The sequence below is a fragment of the Pararge aegeria genome, chromosome 1 (assembly GCF_905163445.1).
Source record: "Pararge aegeria chromosome 1, ilParAegt1.1, whole genome shotgun sequence".
NCBI classification, from domain to species: domain Eukaryota; kingdom Metazoa; phylum Arthropoda; class Insecta; order Lepidoptera; family Nymphalidae; genus Pararge; species Pararge aegeria.
In genome coordinates this window covers 20,553,158-20,574,187 of record NC_053180.1, presented here as the reverse complement: position 1 = coordinate 20,574,187, position 21,030 = coordinate 20,553,158, and the positions used below count along the sequence as shown (strand labels likewise).

The 21,030-nt window shown below is 35.2% G+C and overlaps 1 protein-coding gene and 4 non-coding genes across 6 annotated transcripts; 3 read left to right on the top strand and 2 right to left on the bottom strand.

Moving 5' to 3' along the window:
* Positions 1 to 4,145: 4,145 nt before the first annotated feature.
* On the bottom strand, positions 4,146 to 19,760 carry LOC120625542 (probable phytanoyl-CoA dioxygenase). Of its 2 annotated transcripts, XM_039892603.1 has the most exons (9): positions 18,550 to 19,760; positions 18,404 to 18,408; positions 15,134 to 15,252; positions 14,569 to 14,680; positions 12,218 to 12,373; positions 10,826 to 10,972; positions 6,566 to 6,703; positions 5,377 to 5,514; positions 4,146 to 4,459 (listed from the first exon to the last, which is right to left on the bottom strand). In XM_039892603.1, exons 1-9 carry the CDS (start codon positions 19,745 to 19,747, stop codon positions 4,400 to 4,402), a joined length of 2,073 nt encoding a protein of 690 aa, XP_039748537.1. In that variant the 5' UTR covers positions 19,748 to 19,760; the 3' UTR covers positions 4,146 to 4,399. The 2 variants fall into 2 exon arrangements, with proteins under 2 accessions (XP_039748537.1, XP_039748528.1); XM_039892594.1 differs by lacking the exons at positions 18,404 to 18,408; positions 18,550 to 19,760 and adding an exon at positions 17,084 to 17,313 and having other exon boundaries at positions 4,155 to 4,459; positions 15,134 to 15,259.
* Positions 6,980 to 7,097, top strand: LOC120627444. The gene has a single exon (XR_005658911.1). It is a non-coding gene; the product is annotated as a 5S ribosomal RNA (ribosomal RNA).
* LOC120627546 lies at positions 9,743 to 9,861 on the bottom strand. Its single transcript, XR_005658932.1, has one exon. It is a non-coding gene; the product is annotated as a 5S ribosomal RNA (ribosomal RNA).
* On the top strand, positions 10,102 to 10,294 carry LOC120627504. The gene has a single exon (XR_005658926.1). It is a non-coding gene; the product is annotated as a U2 spliceosomal RNA (small nuclear RNA).
* On the top strand, positions 12,923 to 13,041 carry LOC120627538. Its single transcript, XR_005658931.1, has one exon. It is a non-coding gene; the product is annotated as a 5S ribosomal RNA (ribosomal RNA).
* Positions 19,761 to 21,030: the final 1,270 nt, after the last annotated feature.

The following is a 21,030-nucleotide window of genomic DNA, read 5'->3' as shown; positions in this document are numbered from 1 at the left end:
CACGTCACAGTTTTAATTTAAGTTATACTCAATTTCTTCACTCAGTGTTGCCATTTGCAGCCGAGCTATTATATTGTTGAGGTAACACTGGGTAGTGGGTAGTATTGTTGCCAGTTTAACTGATTTTTGGGAAGGTTTATCGTATTTCAATATAAAATATGTTTTTAATAAATTAGTTTATCGGAATAATTATCTCAAAAAGGTGATTAATTGCCGATTTCTAGAGAACTAATTTGATATTGTATGATTTTTTATTGACCTAGGTTAGTACAATTTAAAGTTTTTATGATATTCTAGGTCGGTAACAAACAAATGAAAACTTAAAGTAAACCGAGAGAGTAGAATTCTCATACTTTTCACTTTGTTCCCTGTTAATAGTAGATTATGCATCAAATATGGTTATATTGCATTTTACTTTCGAGGCGGCACTAATACAGTACAAGTAAGTGCAGTGTAACAAGTAATGTACCTACCATAAACGTTTCGTACGAGGGATTTTTATCACACTTGGGAGTAAAAAAAAAAAAATCTTAGGTCGCTCTCTAGATTTTGGTTGAAACAGGTGCGTTCGCTGCACACAGCCTGTAAAATATAATAAAGGGAATATTTTCGTATTTAAAACAAACGCGGATTAAGTCGCGGGCAACAGCTTGTCATAAATTCCACGCGTGTCTAATGTAAGATACATTATGAAACTTATATCGAAGTAATAAAATCCGCGTTACAAGCAAGTGTGATGAAAGAAAAACTAGCTGCTAGTTTAGTGACGTTTAACATTTGTTCAACTCAATAAATCTACAGTTTAACGATTTTAAAATCTATTTCATAATTTCTTATATAACTGGCAACACTATTAGGCAGTGTAAATATATTTTTTTTAATGAAATATATATTTTTGTTTTGTTTTATATACTAACGTAACTTAATGGTGGATATGTATATACTTAATATTCCTCTAAGAATTTTAAAATTAGACTTAGGTTTCTATGAGAAAAAGTACTTAAAAGTAGACATTATTTTATCTTTTAAGGTATTTAAATAATCCGTCCATTTCTGTTTAAGTAAAGTTTAAAAAATAGTGTTATTTTATTGAGATTTTGTAATTATTAAGATTTATGCAATAATATTATTAATTTGTAAATAATCAATTGCAAATGTAGATAAATATATCATCTTATAATTATAATCGGGTATTTGAATAATTGATTAGTTAAGAACTTTACCTTAGTAAACAGTTTTTAACGAAAATGTAGTACAATTAAAAACCATATATTCTTCATATTAATTAATAACTCCAGGGCCCGTAATAATAATCCGACATCTAGTAATAACAGGTTCGCAAGCTGCGATCAAATCTATGCGTAAGATTCATCTTGATAACATGTTATTTCTTCGACTTCGGGTTGTTAAAATGGGCCTCATAACATCAAATTAATGTGATCGATTTAACTTTCACCTTTTATTTGTATAAGGAATGGTGCGATGAATATAATACTGAGTAATTTTAATTTTTTATTTTATTATATGTAATTATAAATAAATGTGCGTTGATAAGAGATGCAACGGTGGCAATAAAATGCACTCAAAGACGTAGTATTTTCGAAATGACATAATTATATGACCTGTCTTGACTCTAAAATAAGTATTATGTTACTCTGAGTTAAAAACCTCAAGAATATTAAAATAATACTGTTACAGCGTTGGTAGTAAGCCTCCAAACGTAGTTAACTTTGCGTTTATCTGGACACACCTTACAAAAGCACAAATTTTTGTAATTGTACTCGTTTGGTGCGTTATGAAAATCAGTATCGAAAGAAATTTATTCTTATGTAACGCAGGCTATGCGGCCAAATTATAAGAAAGTAGGAATCACGAGTCCTGTGGAAATTTAAGTAGAATAGACGTAAAATAAAGCACACTATAATTAAAAAACATATCGCACATTTTATTTTAAGGTTGGATAAGGTACACATGTTATGCGTGTAACACAGAATTATGACAATACAGTTACCGTGCACGCAACAAATATTGAAACATCAAAAACGACTCCACTTTAGTAGTGATTTTGAACAGATGGTTAGTTAGTGTAAAGGAGGTAATGCTAAATGGAGTGACCATTTAGCATTATCTCCTTTACAGTAATTAATTTCGTGTTCTAAATGTTAACCACAAATTGGGGAAAATGGGAAAAGTTAGTGAGCTAGCAACATTACGTGGGTGTGAAGTAAGACGTAAGCGGGGCGTTTTCACTGTTTTTTGACACAGTGCACTGCATGCAATAATGGCTAATTTGGATTCCATATGTTCTGAATTCTGTGGTAATATGTTTATAAAATCGGTAGTCGGTATAAATGCGATAAAGTGCTATTAAACTTATGTTTGTATGACCTAAATATATGTTATATTTTTGCTGATTCGGTTGTTAAAAGCTAACACTTGTAGGTACCTACAGCTTGTATAACGTAATATAGCCGCAGTACAGCTGTTATAGTTTAAAACAATCTTTTTTTGCCAGTTTAATTGCATCGATTTTGATGATATTTTTCACGGAGATACTATACATACTATACACACCTAAGATTGTAACGGCCAATTGACATTTACCATCTTATCGGCAAAGACGTGTCGTGAAGCGATTTAGCGTTTATGAGTAGCTAATACAAAAAGAAAAAAAAAAAGGAATAAAAAAACCACATTCCAATTAATAAATTCCAAACGGTTTTGTGTAGCGTCAACCAAACCAGCACGTCTATAACAACATCATTAAATTATAATTTACTTTCTAAGAAATGATTACCAATTGTTATTGTTGTAAATTACAAAGTTGAATTATGTAATTTAAATTTAAATTCTATTAACAAAGCGAGTATTAATTAATGTAGCCGTATGTGATTACCAAATCTAAGAATATAAATAAATATTTTATACAAATAAGCTAATTTATTTATGTCTCCCCTAGTGTCAATTATATCACCGGGGTAAAGATAAACATTTATCTTCTCCCACAGTTTTATCAACTCTCAGAGCACTGGCGCACAAGTGGAAATGATATAACTTCTCCTATTCCATGTTCCCGTGGTTTAAAAGGTGGAAACGTCAGTAAGTTCTTTCTATTGAAGAATTCCATGAAAGTAGCATTATTTGTGTAGGTGACTCTAACTTCATACTTAATTAATCATCACCATCATGTTAACTAATGACCTCATGAAGGAAGATCCAAATCCCAAGGTCTTGGGTTTCTTACCCAAGAAACCCAAGACTGGACTCCCAGCGGCTCCGTGCGACACGCTTGACGTCATCCGTCCACCTCGTCGTCGTCTACCGTAGCTGCGTTTACGACTACCATACTCCTTAACAGGTTAGCCCGCTACCATCTTAGACTGCATCATCACTTACCACCAGATGAAATTGCAGTCAAGGGTCAACTTGTAGCTGAATAAAAAAAACTCCCTAGCATGCAATCGAGCAGCGTGGTGGGTCTAAGCTCTATATCCATCTTAGAAATGCGCCCAGCTGTGGGAGATTCATAGGACTAATTATGATGATGGCGAGAATCAGCGTCCAAAAATTAATTGGCATAAAAAAGTTTAACTTACCTCGTGGCTGGTTACCACCCTACCGGCAAAGACGTGCCGCCAGATATCTTCGTCGTTGAAACCGATTAGGGGTACGAGTTTGATACAACTGCCATACCCTAACAGGTTAGCCCAGGGTTTCCAATCTTATTACGCCACCGGCGGACTTACAAGTTAAAAAATTTTAAACGGCGCCCGCGGTCTACCATTATTGGTTAAAATAGATAGGTACTTGTTAGTTAGGCAGATAAGCGCCAAAAATAAAACATTCTCATCATAAAGTAGTAAAACCATAATGAATAGTAAATTTTAATTCGTTTAACAAAGAATGAAGTAAAATAAAGTTACCCCAAAAATGGGATAGTGTGGGACAATCGCTAACACCGCCGCTGCACAAAAACTATCAAAAAATTATTTTTCTTGATTTTATTGAAGTACAGCTTTCTACAGGGCCCCAGGGTTGTTGGGAAGCCCTGGGTAACTGGACTGTATCATTACTTGGCTCACCACCAAGTGAGATTACGTAAAGAGCTAACTTATGGAGGAATTACAAAAAAAACTTTTTACAAACAAAAAAATTTAATAAAAAAGAATACACCAGAATGACCTCCCTATTAATAGGTATAATATAACAGTAACATAACACCCCATCATAATTACAATTAAACAATTGTATCACCAAAATTATCACCATTGTCAAAAATATATTTAGTATTACATTTGACGTTTCTTATGAATAGTTAAAAAAGTTGTATAAAAATATAAAAATATAAAATTAAAATCTTCACCGAATCTATAAAAGTATGGTTCTCTGTCTGTGCATTTTATAGTTTGGATTGTAAACCGCTGCTGGCGATCGATTTGCTTTTATACTGCCATACATCCTGGGAAGGAAAGAAATTGTTACTATAACGAACGGTTTATAAAACATATTAAAATTATATGAAGACAATGGGATTAAAGAAAAAAAAACCCTCGACACAGTAAATGATGGCATACCTATTTTTTTTTTTTTTTTTTAATGGCTTGCGTTTGTACCAATTGGGTACGATTTACTTCGCCAATGTCACGTGGTATGGAGGAGACACGATGGCATACCTATATTGAGGAAGTTATAAAAAAAAAAAAACCGACCGATTTTGTGGTCGCGGCCATCTTGGATTTAAACTGTCAAACAGTCAAATAAAGCTTTTATTTACTATGATATTCTATAGATGATATTCTATAGTTGGGTGTACATGGGTGTAGATAATTATCTTCACCCGCTCGAGGTCTTCTCGAGATAGAAGATAGAATAGAAGAGAATGAATACGGAGAGAAATAAAAATTTAATAATGTAAGTTTATTGTTTAAATAAAATAAAGCAAAATCTAGCCCGGCGAAGCGGGCTGGGTACGCTAGTACCTATTATATAAAATTTAATACATCATACTTTCCTATTATAGGATGAAAAACACACTTTTTATATATTTTATATGTTTCTAAAAATATCCAAACCGCGGGTGGAAAACACTACATCTCCACCTCGCGGGTGGGAATGCAGTGTACTCTTTACTTTTAATTTTAATATCCTGATCATTGATGGCACGTGGAACACCTATAAACAGAGCAATACTTGCACAGGGTATGTAAAGAGCACGTCCTGCAACATGCCGCCCGGTGTCCATCAATTACCATAATTTGGGTCCGTTTTTGGGTCCAATTACCGTCAATTACCTACTACTAGAAAATAAAAACACGCACGCGTGTTCGTGTTGGTGCGAATGCGTGTACGCGTGCACGTGCGTGTTGCTCGTCTCACCGCGAAGCTGAGTCGGAAGCCCCTCCGCTCGGCCTCCGCCTCGACCTCCCGGGCGATGGGCTCCTGCACCGTGCGCGACACGTCGATGTAATGGCAGTCCTCGTGCGCGTAGTGCGCCGTCAGCGACTTGCGGTAGCCCTGCGCACAAACACATACAACCCATCGTGGTCACTACACAATTGATGAATTCATTATCGACGAGACTTCTTGGAAGCAGGCCACTCCGCTCTCATCTCGAAAAAGAGCAATTTGCTGAGTTTCATGCCAGCTCTACTCAGTAGAATCTGCCTATCGAACCGGTGGTAGTCACAACAAACAGACTGATTTGACGTTTCAAAAGTGCTTATACTTGGTGTACTTGAAATAAATTAATATTGAATTTTGACAGCGACGAACGTTTAACAGTAAAAAAGAGTTTGTTTGAGCTCGCTAACACTTAACTCTAGTATTGACAATGCCTTATTACCTATAGCCTAATATTGAAAGATTAAGTATGCCAATACATCCTATTTTTTGAACATAATATATATGCCTACGTGTAATAATAAAGGGTATTAAACCTCCCTATTACTAAGGCAATACACACATCGCCATCAGCTAGCCCCAAAGTAAGCGTAGCTCGTGTTAAGAGTACTAAGATAGGTGATGAATTTTATTTTTATGAATATTATACACATAAATACTTATTATATACAGATAAACACCCATACACTGAAGAACATTCTAGTTCATCACACAAAAAATTTCAATTGTGGGAATCGAACCCTCGTCCTTGGACTCAGAAAGCAAGGTCACTGCCCACTGCGCCAACTGGATGTCAAAGATTGTGTCTAGATTGAAGATACATTATTTAAATCACATTAAGTTACCTAATCTCCAAAAATAAACATTGTTTTAGTTTTTTTATCACGTTGCATATTAAGTTTAGATTCTGTTGTTTATCCAAAATAAAAAAAAATTCAATTGAGAATTCATCCAAATAAAATTGTCGCAGTCATACGATAAGCATAGTCTTTGTTTTGTATCAAAAATAAATACAGGGGAGAGCACGAGTTTTTACTCGTTTAGGTATCAGTGATTCAACCAAACATGTATTCAGCTATGATTTCTGTCACAATTTAATAATCGCGTGAATAAATGTTTTTATTATTATTTTATAATGTTGATCGATGTAGCGACTTAAACCTACCGTGGTAGTGTTAGGTCCGGAGCCGTGCACTATCAGCGGGTGGAAGAACACCGTGTCCCCCGGGTTCATCTCCAGCTGGGCGCGGCGCTCCTGGGACACCGCGGCGTCCAGGATGCCGTGGTACATCTTGTTGGAGTCCTGGGGAGCGACAACCATCCCCTTCAATACGACAGTTTAGTTTGGAGAACCTAGTTTAACAGGGTGCCCTAATGTCACCTAGATGACATTACGGTTTCCCAGTGTTTTAACTTAATGGCGCTCCTTCGATAGTTAACTTTTACACAAGCGAATATGTAAACGTATGTAGAACGTCTCATACGTACTAGGCTCTCAGAATCGTACCTATTCAATTAAATATTTTGTTTAGTTAAGTTGTTGCGGTGTCAGCATAATGTTTATTTCGCAACTTCTATCGCCAACGTCCATACCATGTTGAATACACCGGTTCTCGTCCGATCCCGAAGTTAAGCAACATCGGGCGCGGTCAGTACTTGGATGGGTGACCGCCTGGGAACACCGCGTGATGTTGGCTTTTTGTTTTTTTCTTTTAGTTTATTTTTTAATATTTACAATATTATATTAGTCCACTGGTTAAAAGTGGGTTACATTTGTATCTCAGTATTACTTCTTATTCAAATAAAAAGATTAATTATCAAGGCTATTTACATAGCAGTAAAGTATTTTTAATTAATTCGAATCGGACATTTAATTCAAAGTTTAAATATTTGAAGACTACACTGAAACAAAAAAGGTTACTTTATAGTTGAAAGTTCTTTTTAAAAATTTGAACATGAACTACATATTTTTGAAAAGACTTATATAAGAGTAAAGGCTCACAGATTCTCCATCTCCAATTTAACAAAGAGTAAGCAAAGTGATTAATTTCATCTGTACTAACATTAAAGAGGTAGAGTTTGTTAGTTTGTGACACAGTCTGGATCTACCGATTTTGAACATTCTTTCAAATATACAAAGCCTCATTATTTGTGATCGCCATATTAAACTGGAAATTGAAAAGGACTTTGCGTAGTAATTAGATTGGCAAAGTAATATTCTATGATTTAAAAGTGAGACCTTCGAAAATGTTGCTTCTGTATTTTTCCAGTAGAAACCTATGTTTTTCCCGTGATAATCCTTGATAATTTGACAGTTTTATTTAGTAGTAGTAGAGCTCGTCCGGGAAGTACTACCACCATACTTATTTCTGCCGCTAACCAGCATTGTTGCAATGCTGTGATCCGTGGGCGTGGTTTTCGGTGTAGTTACAGACACATGAGCCTTTACATGTACGCCACAAGTAGATGGACACAGGACAACACTTTTCAGGGTGTGCTCCTTGCATGCCCTTTGAAGTTTGCTCTGTTTATAGGCGAGGGTTTTCCATTTACCATGAGGTGGGCTATCGGCTTGGTCAGTTAATTATTAACATTAAAAAATAAAACAGGATGCAAGATATATCTATGCAATATTTAGCCAAAAGGTTTATTTTTAAATCCTTCGGAAAAGTTCCGGGATAATAAAATATATTTTCATCTTTAGAATGCGATACATGTGCCAAATATCATCACGATCGTTGTAGTAGTTGAGTCGAAATTAGTAAAACTAACAACATTTTTAATAAACTAAAAATAAGTTGAGAATCACATAATCCAGGACACGGATTTGTTCTAAATATATACCTACTCAAAGGATGCGTATGACGAATCCTTAAAGTTGTATTGATTCTAGGAATAACGTTATATGTTTATCTTCAACGTAACGTCTACAAATAGAGTTGAAGAATACTTTAAATTATTGTACAAAAAATCGTAATGACCACTAGTAAATAAAAATAAATAAAAAATAACAAATTATTACTTTTCACACCTTTTTGTACTTTTTTATAATTTTTCCTTTATTTTACATTTGATTTTAGATTTTGTTTTTTATTACCTCTTACTTAGATTTTGATGATTTTGTATTTCATGCTTGTCCTTTCTATGTAATTGTCCTTTTTTATAACTTGTTGTTGTTTAGTCGCGAGGATTCAGTGACGACGAAGATAATGGTTTTAATATGCAGCTATACTGAGCCAGCTCCACACATTTTTTTTTATACTTTAACAAATTTATGACACAAATGCAACATTTTACACAAATGTGTGACAATACTGGCGATTTTTCTTTCTTTCAATAGGGCTTTCATGAAAATAATTTATCGAACAGGCTTAGTTCTGCTGCCTATGCAGTGAAGAAGATATGCCATATGACAGACGTAGAAACTGCAAGTGTATTTTAGTTACTTTCACAGCAAATGGGGTAATGCTGCTGATATTAGCACTAATTTCGTGCTGCAGAAGGTGGCTATTCGATGCGATCCATAAAAGAAGACCGAGAGTCATTGGAAGATAAATTTAAAGATATTTTAATAATGACAGTGTATAGCTAAAGAATATGTTTGAAAATTTAATGTTCATATTATATTTCTAAATTTAAAAAAAATAGTGACTTCAACGTCTTGAACATTAGAAGCAAAAATAATAGCAGTGCAATAAACTAGGCTACATAAAATTTGTAATTTGATTAAAAATATATAGAAGTTATACAAATTTACAATAAACCACATGTTGACTTCTTGGAGATGTGTCTTAAAAAGCTCGAAGATTAAATTGAACGTAAGCTTATAGAAAAGTTCTAGCCGTACGTATATTATAAATGCGAAAGTAAATCTGGCTGTCTGTCTGTTTTGTTTTTTTTTTGTTTCAAGGCTGGACGGATCTTAATGAAACTTGGCAAGGAGAAAGATTATATTCTGGAGATGTACACATCATGGCCTGTGTCCATCTTGTCTTGTCTCTTTTGTGTCAAAAGATAATCTTGAAGATGATGATAAAAACGATGTTGTTAATGAGCAATCTACTGAGTTTCTTGCCAGCTCTTTTCATTATAATCTGCATTCCGAACCGATGGTAGAGTCACTACAAACAGACTGACTTGACGTTTCAAAAGTGATTATATACTTGGGCTACTTGAAATAAATGAATTTAGAATTTTTCGAATTATGTTTTTGAAGTTAGATACGTGGAAATCGGAATTTAGGTAATCAGATTTAAATGATAAAATATTAATAAATTATTTTGGAAAATTCCCTCTCGAGGTTTAGACGACACAAATTTTGTCATATAGACAAGTAACAAAAAGCCAACATCACGCGGTGTTCCCAGGCGGTCACCCATCCAAGTACTGACCGCGCCCGATGTTGCTTAACTTCGGTGATCGGACGAGAACCGGTGTATTCAACATGGTATGGACGTTGGCATTAAGCAAGACATAAATAATGTTCAGTATGAGGTAGATGTTGGCACTGCCGCGCCACTGAACAAAACGTGGAAAGATGTGAACTAACTTGTGGACCAATCGTCTTGACAAAGTAGTTAACAATGACGAGGTATACGTTATACCCAACAGATGTCGCTGTATGTGTCGTGTACTGTTATGTCTCACGCTGGGGAGATTCTCACCCGACGAATCACTACCCCGGCGTAACACCATTACGGCATCGCTTCTCGGCCTTTTGGCTAAGATCAAAGTGTAGTATCTGTTCTTTTCAGCTTAATATCTGAAAGTTCCCACAATGTGGGACCAGTATATTAAACTGATTTTTGTAAACCGACGGGATGTTCGGGGCTCGCTCCACTCCCGTCACGGGTCGGCCCGGCATTGCAGTGCCGCCGGGATCGGCCCACATAAAATACCTTTAAAACTTTGGGGAATTTAAATATATGTCGACGACCCACCGTACGTGTTCTGTAAACACATGAAACTTGAGTAGCGTACAAGATTTGGTTGCTCGCTATAAAAGTAGGAGTGAAATTGGCTCGCATTCGAATCTCTTTATAAAAAGCCCAAATTTGCCTAAAATTCTTCAGCTCAGCTTTTGGCAGAACGCTCGTGAAATCGGACAGGAGTTACGATTCTAGAACCAGTGACATAAGGTCTATATTACTTTGACGATACAAGAATGTATGTACTTATTTTAACGCTCAAATTCAACCACGCTTCTACAACAGTCGTTTTAGATAAAATACCAACAAAATTAGAATGTTCAACCCAAAAATGAACATTTAGGTGTTTCGATACTCGAAATGACTGAATGAAATCTTATGATAAATTTGGGTAGGGTGCATAAGCCCGCCTTACCTTATCCTGTTTTTTACACAGATAAGGTAAGAGGGGACCTGTTTCCTGCATTGGGACATCAAATCAGTTGAAAGCAACTTACAGGCAGGTTCCCGTGTTCATACAGAATGTTTCGCTTATGCGATCCGGGTACAACGTAGAGGCAGCCGTTGTCTATGGTGACGTCATCGATGGCCGTCCACGCCGCGATGATTTTCTCAGCCGGACGGAACGGAAAGTAGTAGAGATCCTGGAATATATAAATTATTTCTTCATTAAAAATATAATATTACATAAATATAACTTGATATTTTTATATTTCGTTGGGAGTGTTTTATATACTTTTTTACGCCATTAAGTCTTTTATATGTAGCAGTTCTACACGCCATTAAGTCTTTTGTATGTAGTGTTCAGACTGTAGTATTTTTTATCTGTGATGCGCACAGTTCCCGTATTTTAACTTTTAAGCTGCGTCTATGATGAGCTGACTTGCTCATAACACTAACGCCCTCAGCAAATTTGCGTGTAGGCTAGACAGTCCTCTCTGGAGAACTTTGAACCATGCTCATATTAGCGCTAGAGGATGCAAGTAGTTCTTTAAATAGTTTTAAGTACTAGTGATAGGAACTGACATAGGAGAAAGTAAATATTGTAACTAACAAAATATGTAATTTTGTTCTGAAACAAAAATATACTTTATTATTGTAAACGGAGAATCTGGTTTAGATGTTAGACTTTGCTCATTATTTTGTAGTTATTTTGGGTTATACGTAAGACATCAATTGGAAATTGGCATCACGGATCGTTTTGTGAATAATTGTACTAATTGTGATTATAAAATTCTAAACATTTGACATTGACATCTTGGAGATGTCTCTTAAAAGGTTCAAAGTTTAAAAAAGCTTGGGTGTGAATTATTGCTCTAGCCAGGTAGCTCTTCTAATAATTTTAAATGACAATGTGAGATGGTGATAACAAAGAAAAAAACACCCGCTTAAGTATGGTGTGGGCTTCTGCTCAGACCGGTACGCGTTTGGAACCCTGGTAGCTTTAGTTTTAAGTTTACGAATATGGTTATCGCCATAATTTCACCACCGTGTACTTCTCATGTAATGTACGCATCAAAATTGCCACCTATCCAAATCTCTTTCAGATGCTGGGAGTGTAATTGGAAATCCCACTGCTTTTATTTATCAAGATAGTTAGAATTCAATGGTCAATAAATAAAGCTTTTTACCAGTTTGATTTAACTTTTTTAAATGTTGGATAGAAGCAGACGTTACTTTGCAGAATACCATGATATACAATCAATATTTAGCTTACTCGAATAAAGATATTTTAGACTTTTTTTTGACGTTTCAAAAGTCAGCTTTTCGGTGTAGATTAGTAATGCATTATTTGTACTAAATCGCAGAACTTTCAGTGATGGTCGGCATTATATGGAAGTGTTTCCACCGTGGCGCTGCGAGTCACCGCGGCAGGGCGGCGCGTGCACCTGGTGCGGCGGGTGGCGCGCGCTGGCGGGCGGCTTGTTGATGAGCATGCTGTTGACCACGCGCAGCGGCGCGCCCACGAGCTGGCGCAGCACGTGCAGCAGGCGCGGGTGCTCCGTGTACGACGAGAACACCTCGTCGAAGTGGATCTCTGACACCTGCCACCAGGTGAGATGGTGATAACAAAACTAATACGCGGCTAAGTTTGTTGTGGGCTTCTTCTTAGACCAGGGCGCGTTTGGAACCCCCGTAGCTTTAGTTTAAAGTTTACTTGTTATAGCCATCACTACTCACTGCTATGTACACATTTTGGATATAATCAACGCATCTCAAGTGCCATCTATGTGCCTATTTGAATAAAGAAATATTTGACTTTGACTTTACTCCAACTAAGTGCCAAGTGTCAGATTTTTCCATTGACCGTCGTAACTTCTATTATGGTATCGTTAACCCCTTGTCATTGTGGGAGAACACCCGTGCCCCGTAGTGGGCCGGTGATGGGTTGATATGATACTGTATCGAAGTACTGAGAAACCGTATCGAAACTAGATGGCGCTCTTTCAAATATTAATTAACTTTCAAGCGATCGAATAACTAAAAATAGGTAGAAAATCTCACACTAGGCCCTCGAGAATCGATTTTAAATCTTATTTTGTTTAGCAGTGCGTTGCGGTTGCATTCTTAATATTTTTTTCGCCACAATATTCGCCAACGTCCATACCATGTTGAATACACCGGTTCTCGTCCGATCACCGAAGTTAAGCAACATCGGGCGCGGTCAGTACTTGGATGGGTGACCGCCTGGGAACACCGCGTGATGTTGGCTTTTTGTTACTTTTGTTTAATATTTCATATTAGAATATTTTGTGTCAGATTATATTGCCATATAGAATTCTGATGAATTTGACCCATAAACATATTATCTCACACCTGGCACTCAGTAAGAAGCCAAGATTTGCTAGCTCGCAACCGAGTATATCAACCTCTATACCTACAAATTAAAATAACCCTTATGAACCTCGATTTAGAGTCGCAAATCTTGTACTTCCTAGATTTTATTTAGCCAAACGTTCTGCTTAAGGCACTAGCTGAAGACTTGTAGGCAAATTTGAGCTTTAAATTGACATAAATAAGATCAATTTCCTCAGTTGAAGAATGTAAGTTTTAAAGTAACCTAAAAAAATTTTTTTTTATGCATTAGCAATACAATTGGTGAAAGCTTTCATTATTGTCATGTAGTTTCAAATCTTTTATTTTAGATAGGTACCTTTACAACAACACAAATACATTACCTATGTTGGTTTTTCAATAAATTTATCAAAAAATCAAGAGTTCCCGGGTTCGAGCATGGAATGTTTATAACAGCTATAACCCAACAGTGTGGCCCGTTACTAACTTACACTGCATCATCACTTACCACCAGGTGAGATTGTAGTGCAGAGCTAACTAGAGGTCAAACAAAAAAAAATGTGTATAAGGTATAAAAATATATGATCATATGATATACTTTAATTTATTCTTTAGTATTTAAGTACCTACCTATTAATTGTCTTCACGAGTAATCTACACAATGCTAAAGGTGCAATTATAATTATTATGCTCTTCGAGTTTTTAACGCACGGCAAAAAGACAACGAAGTGTTATAGGTTTGCCGTAAATGTGTGTATGTCTGTGGCATCGTAGCTCCGCATCGATTATTCGCCATCGATTTTTTTGGTGAATTAGTCAGGAGTATTCTTGGTAGCTCTATGTTTGATGAAAAATAGTCCAAGATGGCCGCCGCCACAACAACGCGGATTACATATATTTTCACAATTCCCTCAATATGGGTATAAATTAACTTGTTTTAGGCTTTTTACGTTCATCGTCATTCTAATCATCCCTTCAACTGATTGACGTCCACTGCTGGGCTTAGGTCTTTTGTAGGAAGTTCTAAAATCCACGGTCCCGGGCCTCTTGATTTTACTTTCATATTAGAAAATTTAAATAACTTCCAAGCCCTAATAGTGCTTCTATCACACCTGCACGTAACTTGTATTACTTCGATTTAAAACGCACTGTGGTAGACATAGACCATCCGTTTTTTTATTTTACATTATTGCAATTGAGTTAAGAAATTAGAAAGAGACATTTTCAATCTACCGCGTAGTACATTTTTTTTAAATAAATACCAATAGTTAATAACATTTCCTTGAATAAATATATCCTCATAATGAAATAGATAAAAAAAATAATTCTTTTGTCCACATTCACAATTATGCGAATAATACTACCGCTTAATACTTCCTCGAGTGTAAAATAAAATGTACTATAGTCCATACTAGTTGCATAATGTACTATTGTAATTCCTTACCTTATTTATCAGCTGTTCCCCCTTGGCCCCTTTAGCTGCGAGGCTCGGCTCCTTTACCAACACCATACCACCTCTATCCACTACCCCCTTGCAAATATTAATAAACCTTTGTCTGAAAATCAATATCCTTAAATAAGTCACAAGAATAAATAATAAGGCTATACCTAATTATTTATACAATAAGAATTCAGATCATCTACCAAATAACAGTAAAAATGAATGTGTAATCAATTCTTAGTTTCATGGAAATATGCCCATATCTAACAATTTATATAATGGATGGACCACAAATGCAGTTTTTTTCAGTTTGATCCCCAGCGGGGCGGGGGGAAATTAGGAATTTTAAATTTCAGAGTTTTCTTTGGTCTGGTCTGGTTTCTGCCATGGCTAGTTATTAATCTCCTGATAAAAATAAATTAAAGTAATATAAATGTTAATTCTTAAAAATATTTTAGATAAAATAAAATTTAGAATTATTAGGTAATCAGCAAAAATCAATGTAAGTAGGTGCTATATTTTGTAACACATTCAACTGTAACTCCACTTGTAGGATATTCACACTTACTTGCATCCATACAAACATGTGAAGTCAATAAGCCCTTTAATAACCAGGTATCCATTGTCCTCATAAAACTGTCTTTCTTCTGTGGATATTGTGTATGTCTCAGCCATTTCCGACGCTATCTGCATTCTAAAATGTATATCAAATAATGTATCAGTCTCATCAGACTATTCACTGCTCCGTTCTTCTCATTTTTCATTTTTTATTAGTTATGTTTGAGGATAATTATTTATTTTATTTATTGTGTTTCATATTTAATTTTTTTATATTTTTTTTTATGATATCATTTTTATATATTATATTTATATTTGTTACTTATATATTATTATGTCTTTAGTTATAAATATTGTTTTATATATATCTATACTAATATATAAATCTATAGAGTTTTTTTACGGTTGTACATCCGATTGATATAAATTTTGCATCCATGTAGAGGATACATTGACTTAATGGATAGGCTAACTTTTTTATAAGTGTTAAATCTCGGAAGTGTATAATGATTAGAAAAAATCATAAAAAACTAAATTATGAATTTTAACTCTTTTAGACATGAAATTTGGACAGAATTTTTTTGGGCTATGTTACAAGCAAACAAGAATGTATTGAATGAAGTTTAAATCACAAAATCGGTTACGGATAAAAAAAATAAAAAATGTTATACTAAAATTCCCACATACTTAAAATTAATAAATAAAAGTTTCATGTTTGTTAAACTTAGGTCGCTTACTATCAGATTTTGAAAAATTTTAGCCCTAGAGGAGATTGTGAGGGCATTAAAATTATTTATATAATTATAATTGTTGATAATCCTAAAGGTTTTTTTATAGTAATAAATGATGGACCAAGCTGTGGTAACCTAATGGTTAGTGAAAAACCATAATTTTTTACATAAACAGAGGAACACTTTAAATGCCATGCAAGGAACACATCCTATGAAATGACACCCTTCGGACTGGAACGCAGTTTAGCAGCTTAAATAGGCATGGGGGTAGTAGGGACTCCCCTGGACAAGCTTGGCCACAAAATGCTTTAATAGGTACTACTACTAAAACTTTAAGTGCGGAAAAGTCTATCAGTCAATGATTGCAACTACATATCTATAATTTCCAAATAATACTGGTTGCCTCTGGAAGTAAGAGGGACATCTTTAGTGCTAAAACACATATCTATATATATAAAAATGTTATGTTGATTTGTGTACGCTTCAAAAACACAAAAAGTTCTGCAATGATCTGGCTGAAATTTTAGCATGATATATAATATGCATCAAGGATTGTTTTATCTATTTTTCTAAACCATTCAATCTCAATGTGCCACAGCGAAGCGTGGCAGGGTAAAACTAGTATCATATATATTTATTTAAGTAATGAAATATTTATTTTATGGGTATATGTTAATATGCATCGCCTAACTATTTTCTGTTTATCTTCGCCATTGGTTGCCTAGAAGAAATCGCTATGAAGTGATAAATAAAAGCCAAATTGTATAAGTTGTTTTGTTATACTTTTTTATGTACTTTTTGTGGTGTGCAATAAAAGTATATACATAAATTCATTCATCGATATATGATGTACATAGCTCATACTAAAATGTATCAAATCAACAAAGTGAATTTTTGAGATGGTCATCCCTATTGCATGCAAGTTAGAAAGATTTTATAATTGTTTCTTGAAACCTGTGAAAACATTGAAAATAAGTTTTGGATACATATTATTATACTATTAATATTAAAAGTGACAAAATATTTATAAGCTCCTTTCGATAGTATGAAGACTCCTTAAAAAAGGATACAGTTTATTACTACTTTTATAACATTTTCAGTTTGGACCCATAGGCAGGTAATATATTTATGTTCAGATCTCTGATAGAGGGATGGACGGAAATGGCTAATTCACATAAATAATTAATCTTAGACCTACTCAAGTAAAACAAGTTGACTGTGTTGCTTACCTTGGTACAAATAATAGTTAAATTTATCTGATCACTCCACCTTTGTGTTTGCAATTAATTTACGTTAACCCGATATTTTATGATGGATTTCAAATAATAAAAAATTGTGGAAATCTAGTTGAACTCTTGTAGCCACTGTTGTTGTTTACAAAACCAACAAAAATTGTTATAATTCCAGCAGTCAGCTGACTTTGGCATTGACGTCTGCACTCTGAGGGCTCTTAAGCCTCGAGTATCCATAGCCTCGAGAAAAAATGACAGCTAACTGACAGAATTTTTTTTTAAATTATAAATAGTTGCATAGCTGTGGGTTCAGCATTTTTAAAATTATATGAACTAATTCATATTGGTAAAGTTTATTAAACGGGAATTTGTTAATCTTAAAATACTTAACTGAAACACCGATCTTGATGAAATCTGGCACTGATATACCCTTAGACTCTTAACATGCTCTTTGAGAGGCTAAGCTAGTTATAGGATAACCTTAAAAAATTCGTAAAATTAACAGTGCTGTGGATTTATGAATAACCAAAACAGTGCCGTACATCTCGTAGAATATAATTGCAAATTTAGCCATGCCAGGAATCAAATCAAAACCAGCCATTGCGCCTGGTTCCTAAACGTAGTTGCGACGTTAGTAACAAGACGGTGATGGGCTGAAAGCGTTATTTTTCGTTCAATTCTAAAATTACTATACCATATATTTTATGATGGACTTCAAATAATAAAATATTGTGAATATCAAGTTGCAGTTTATTGACGGCCGATTGGCGCAGTGGGCAGCGACCCTGGTTTCTGAGTCTAAGGCCGTGGGTTCGATTCCCACAACTGGAAAAATATTACTGTGATGAACATGAATGTTTTTCAGTGTCTGGGTGATTATCAGTATTTTATAAGTATTTATGTATATTATTCATAAAATTATTCCTCAATCATCTACTGAGATACTAAAGTACGTTATGGGTACCAACCCATAACACTAGCTTAACTAGTTAATTAATTTAACTGGTTAGTTTAAGTTAATAATTTGGGTGCTGAACTAATTAACCTGGTTTAATTTTATGGCCGGTTTAAACGGCCAAATTGTACAGCACTACTAGCTACGCTTACTTTGGGGCTAGATGTCGATGTGTGTATTGTCTTAGTGTATTTATTTATTTGTTATTTATTTATCAGACGAGTGGGCAACGTTGATCGACTTTAGAAGTCCGAGTTTGCCTAACTTCTGCCCCTCTAAGAATCCCTCAAGCCAGCAGTCCCGGTAATTATGATTAAAACCTGATAATAATCTTGTATGAGTCGGTGTGCTCCTCAGCCTACCAACCCTCTTTGGAAGTGTGGTCTCAGTCGTGGTAGGTAGGTACTTCTCTGATTCAAAATATAATTAATCAAATAACAATATTTACATACTTAGGATAGGATAGCAAAAATAATCAAACAATTATTTTATTTTATTCAAAATTCACTTGGTTTCGAATACGCACCAACAAATATGGGTACATCTACCTCTTTATCTATAATCATGAATAAAAATGGTTTGTTTACATTGAAATTAGTGGGGCTACTCCTGAAAGAGAACTGCGCTTCTGTGACTGCAGCAGCGACCGTGCCTTCTTCTGTCACTTCTATATCAGCTTTTTGGATTAAATTGGACACGTATGTAGGGTAGCTGGATAAGTTTGGAAACTGTGCGCTATTGCTGTCAAACATCGTCTTTAAGCCCATATCTTCTAAAAGCTCCTTTAAGTTATTCAGATCTGAAGTTATTTTAAATCGAGGAAGGTTTAGAGCCATTTCAAGCGGGCCGAATTCATCAAATAAACATTGTATAGACTTCAAACTTATATTTTTAAGTTTATCGATTACAGTGAATACGGAAACATCTTTGTGTGGCAGAAATACCAACATCGAGTACCTCTCTCCGCTCCCGTACGGAAGTTCTATTACACTTGCACTAACTATATTTACATCTCTAAAATTGAAAGTTTTCGTTATATACATCGAATTAGTTTTCCCGATAAATGTTCCTTTCTCGTTGTAAAATCCTTCAACTTGCGTATTTTCGTTCGGGAATGGAAATTTCCACGCGCCTTTGAAAAATATGGCATCGATCATAACTAAAAGTACGTCCTGTAGATCTGCTGGGGCCACGATCTCGTCTATAACTTCGTGCGTCGCTTCGCTCACGTAGTCATTTATCGTCTGGGCTGCTGCATCTGCATTATCAAATGCCAGGCTCTTAAATGTAGTGCCAGCTGCTGTATTCATTTTCCTTCTGAAGGCTTCGAGGATTGGCATCTTATCGTCAACATATATCGCAGAGCTTTTCTCAACCACAACATCCGTCTCATTGTTGACGGCGATCGAGTTTGCGAGCTGCAAGTATTTGTAGTTGAAACACTTACGTTTGTGTAATTTGAGAACTTGCCTCATTTCGGCGAGGGTGATGTCCGCAGCGCCAAGAGAGATAGACGATAGTAGTGACCATGCCGATAGTGTAGACGCCACGAAGTGATTCTCCTTTTCCTGTGCGAGCCTGGTCAACAGTTCCACAGAAAATTCATACACTGATCTCTTAAAAAACGGCTGTGCCTTCTCGACAGTGCATTGGGTAAATGCATGAGGAGTGAATGCACAAATTAATAGAAATACTAATTTATTCATCCTGTACGTTTAACTTGAATAAGCTTTTAAGACTGATAGCTAGCGAAGCAGAATTATTTAAGACGTTATCAATTTGACCGACCGCCGTGATAAACCAAAGGTTAGAGTTGTGTTCTATTTGGAAACATCCAAGTTACAAGTCACAACCAAACAAAAAAACTCGAGTAGGTAGGTAAGGCTCGCGAGCGACGGCTTATGAAATATCAAATCGTTTCTAAGAAGATAAATGTTTTTATTTTTCCTAGACTGAGAATTCCTATATCTATAATATTTTGTAGGAATTAAGACTCCAATTTACTTATCTGTAACTTATCTTAACGTAAACCAAAAACTTAGTTACCCTTTTTACGAAAATTGCGTGGACGATTAGTATGAAATATCCCACATGTATATAGTTTATATATGGAAGGAGAGCAGAATGCCAATATTTTTCTTAATAACGCAAACATTTTTATAGACTAGCGCATGGCCGCAATCACACCTGATTAATGCAGCCTAACATGGAGCGCGCTTGCTTAGAAGATGCCTATTCACTCTTGATTCGAAGGTTACCTACCTTAGTACCTAGTAGTAGTACCTACCTCATTTAGTAGTAGTGGGAAAGTTAAAGCTGGAAGGGCAGACCTTTATGGTGCGAATCAGAAACGCGGATGCAAAGCGCTTCGTACTTGTCCAAGGTATATCAACCACGTAGGTCTTAAACACCGATACACGAAGTTTTGGTATTAGTATGAAAGTCAGTAATTTTTCAAGTAACATTGATAAATAAGATCGGCCGTGGCTTGTGGCACTCTACTGACACACAAAGATAAAGCTTAAAAGATACAACTAAGCAAAAATAAAACCAAAAAACTGCAATAAAACTTAGATTACTTAATAAACCAACAAGTATAATAATAACAAAACTGAATGTAAATTATGAATAAATTATGAATTAAATATATATAAAAATTGGAAAATGATATTTGCTTCACAGTTTCCTGGTATTAAAACCTGAAACTAGGTGCTTTTAATTTTCCCTGAAATTAGATATAATATTCGAAAAATATTTTTTCGCACTCGTCTTTTTGTTAAACTGTAATATGATTTCCCGTAAGTACTTATATTCATAATAAATTTATTTTAAGTAGGCCTAATATAAGTACTTTTGAAACGTCAAGTATGTCTGTTTGTGGTGTCTCTACCACCGGTTCGAAAGGCAGATTCTACCGAGAAGAAGCCGGCAAGAAACTCAGCAGTTGCTCTGTCCCAACATCGTTTTAAAATTTAACAATCTTTGTTCT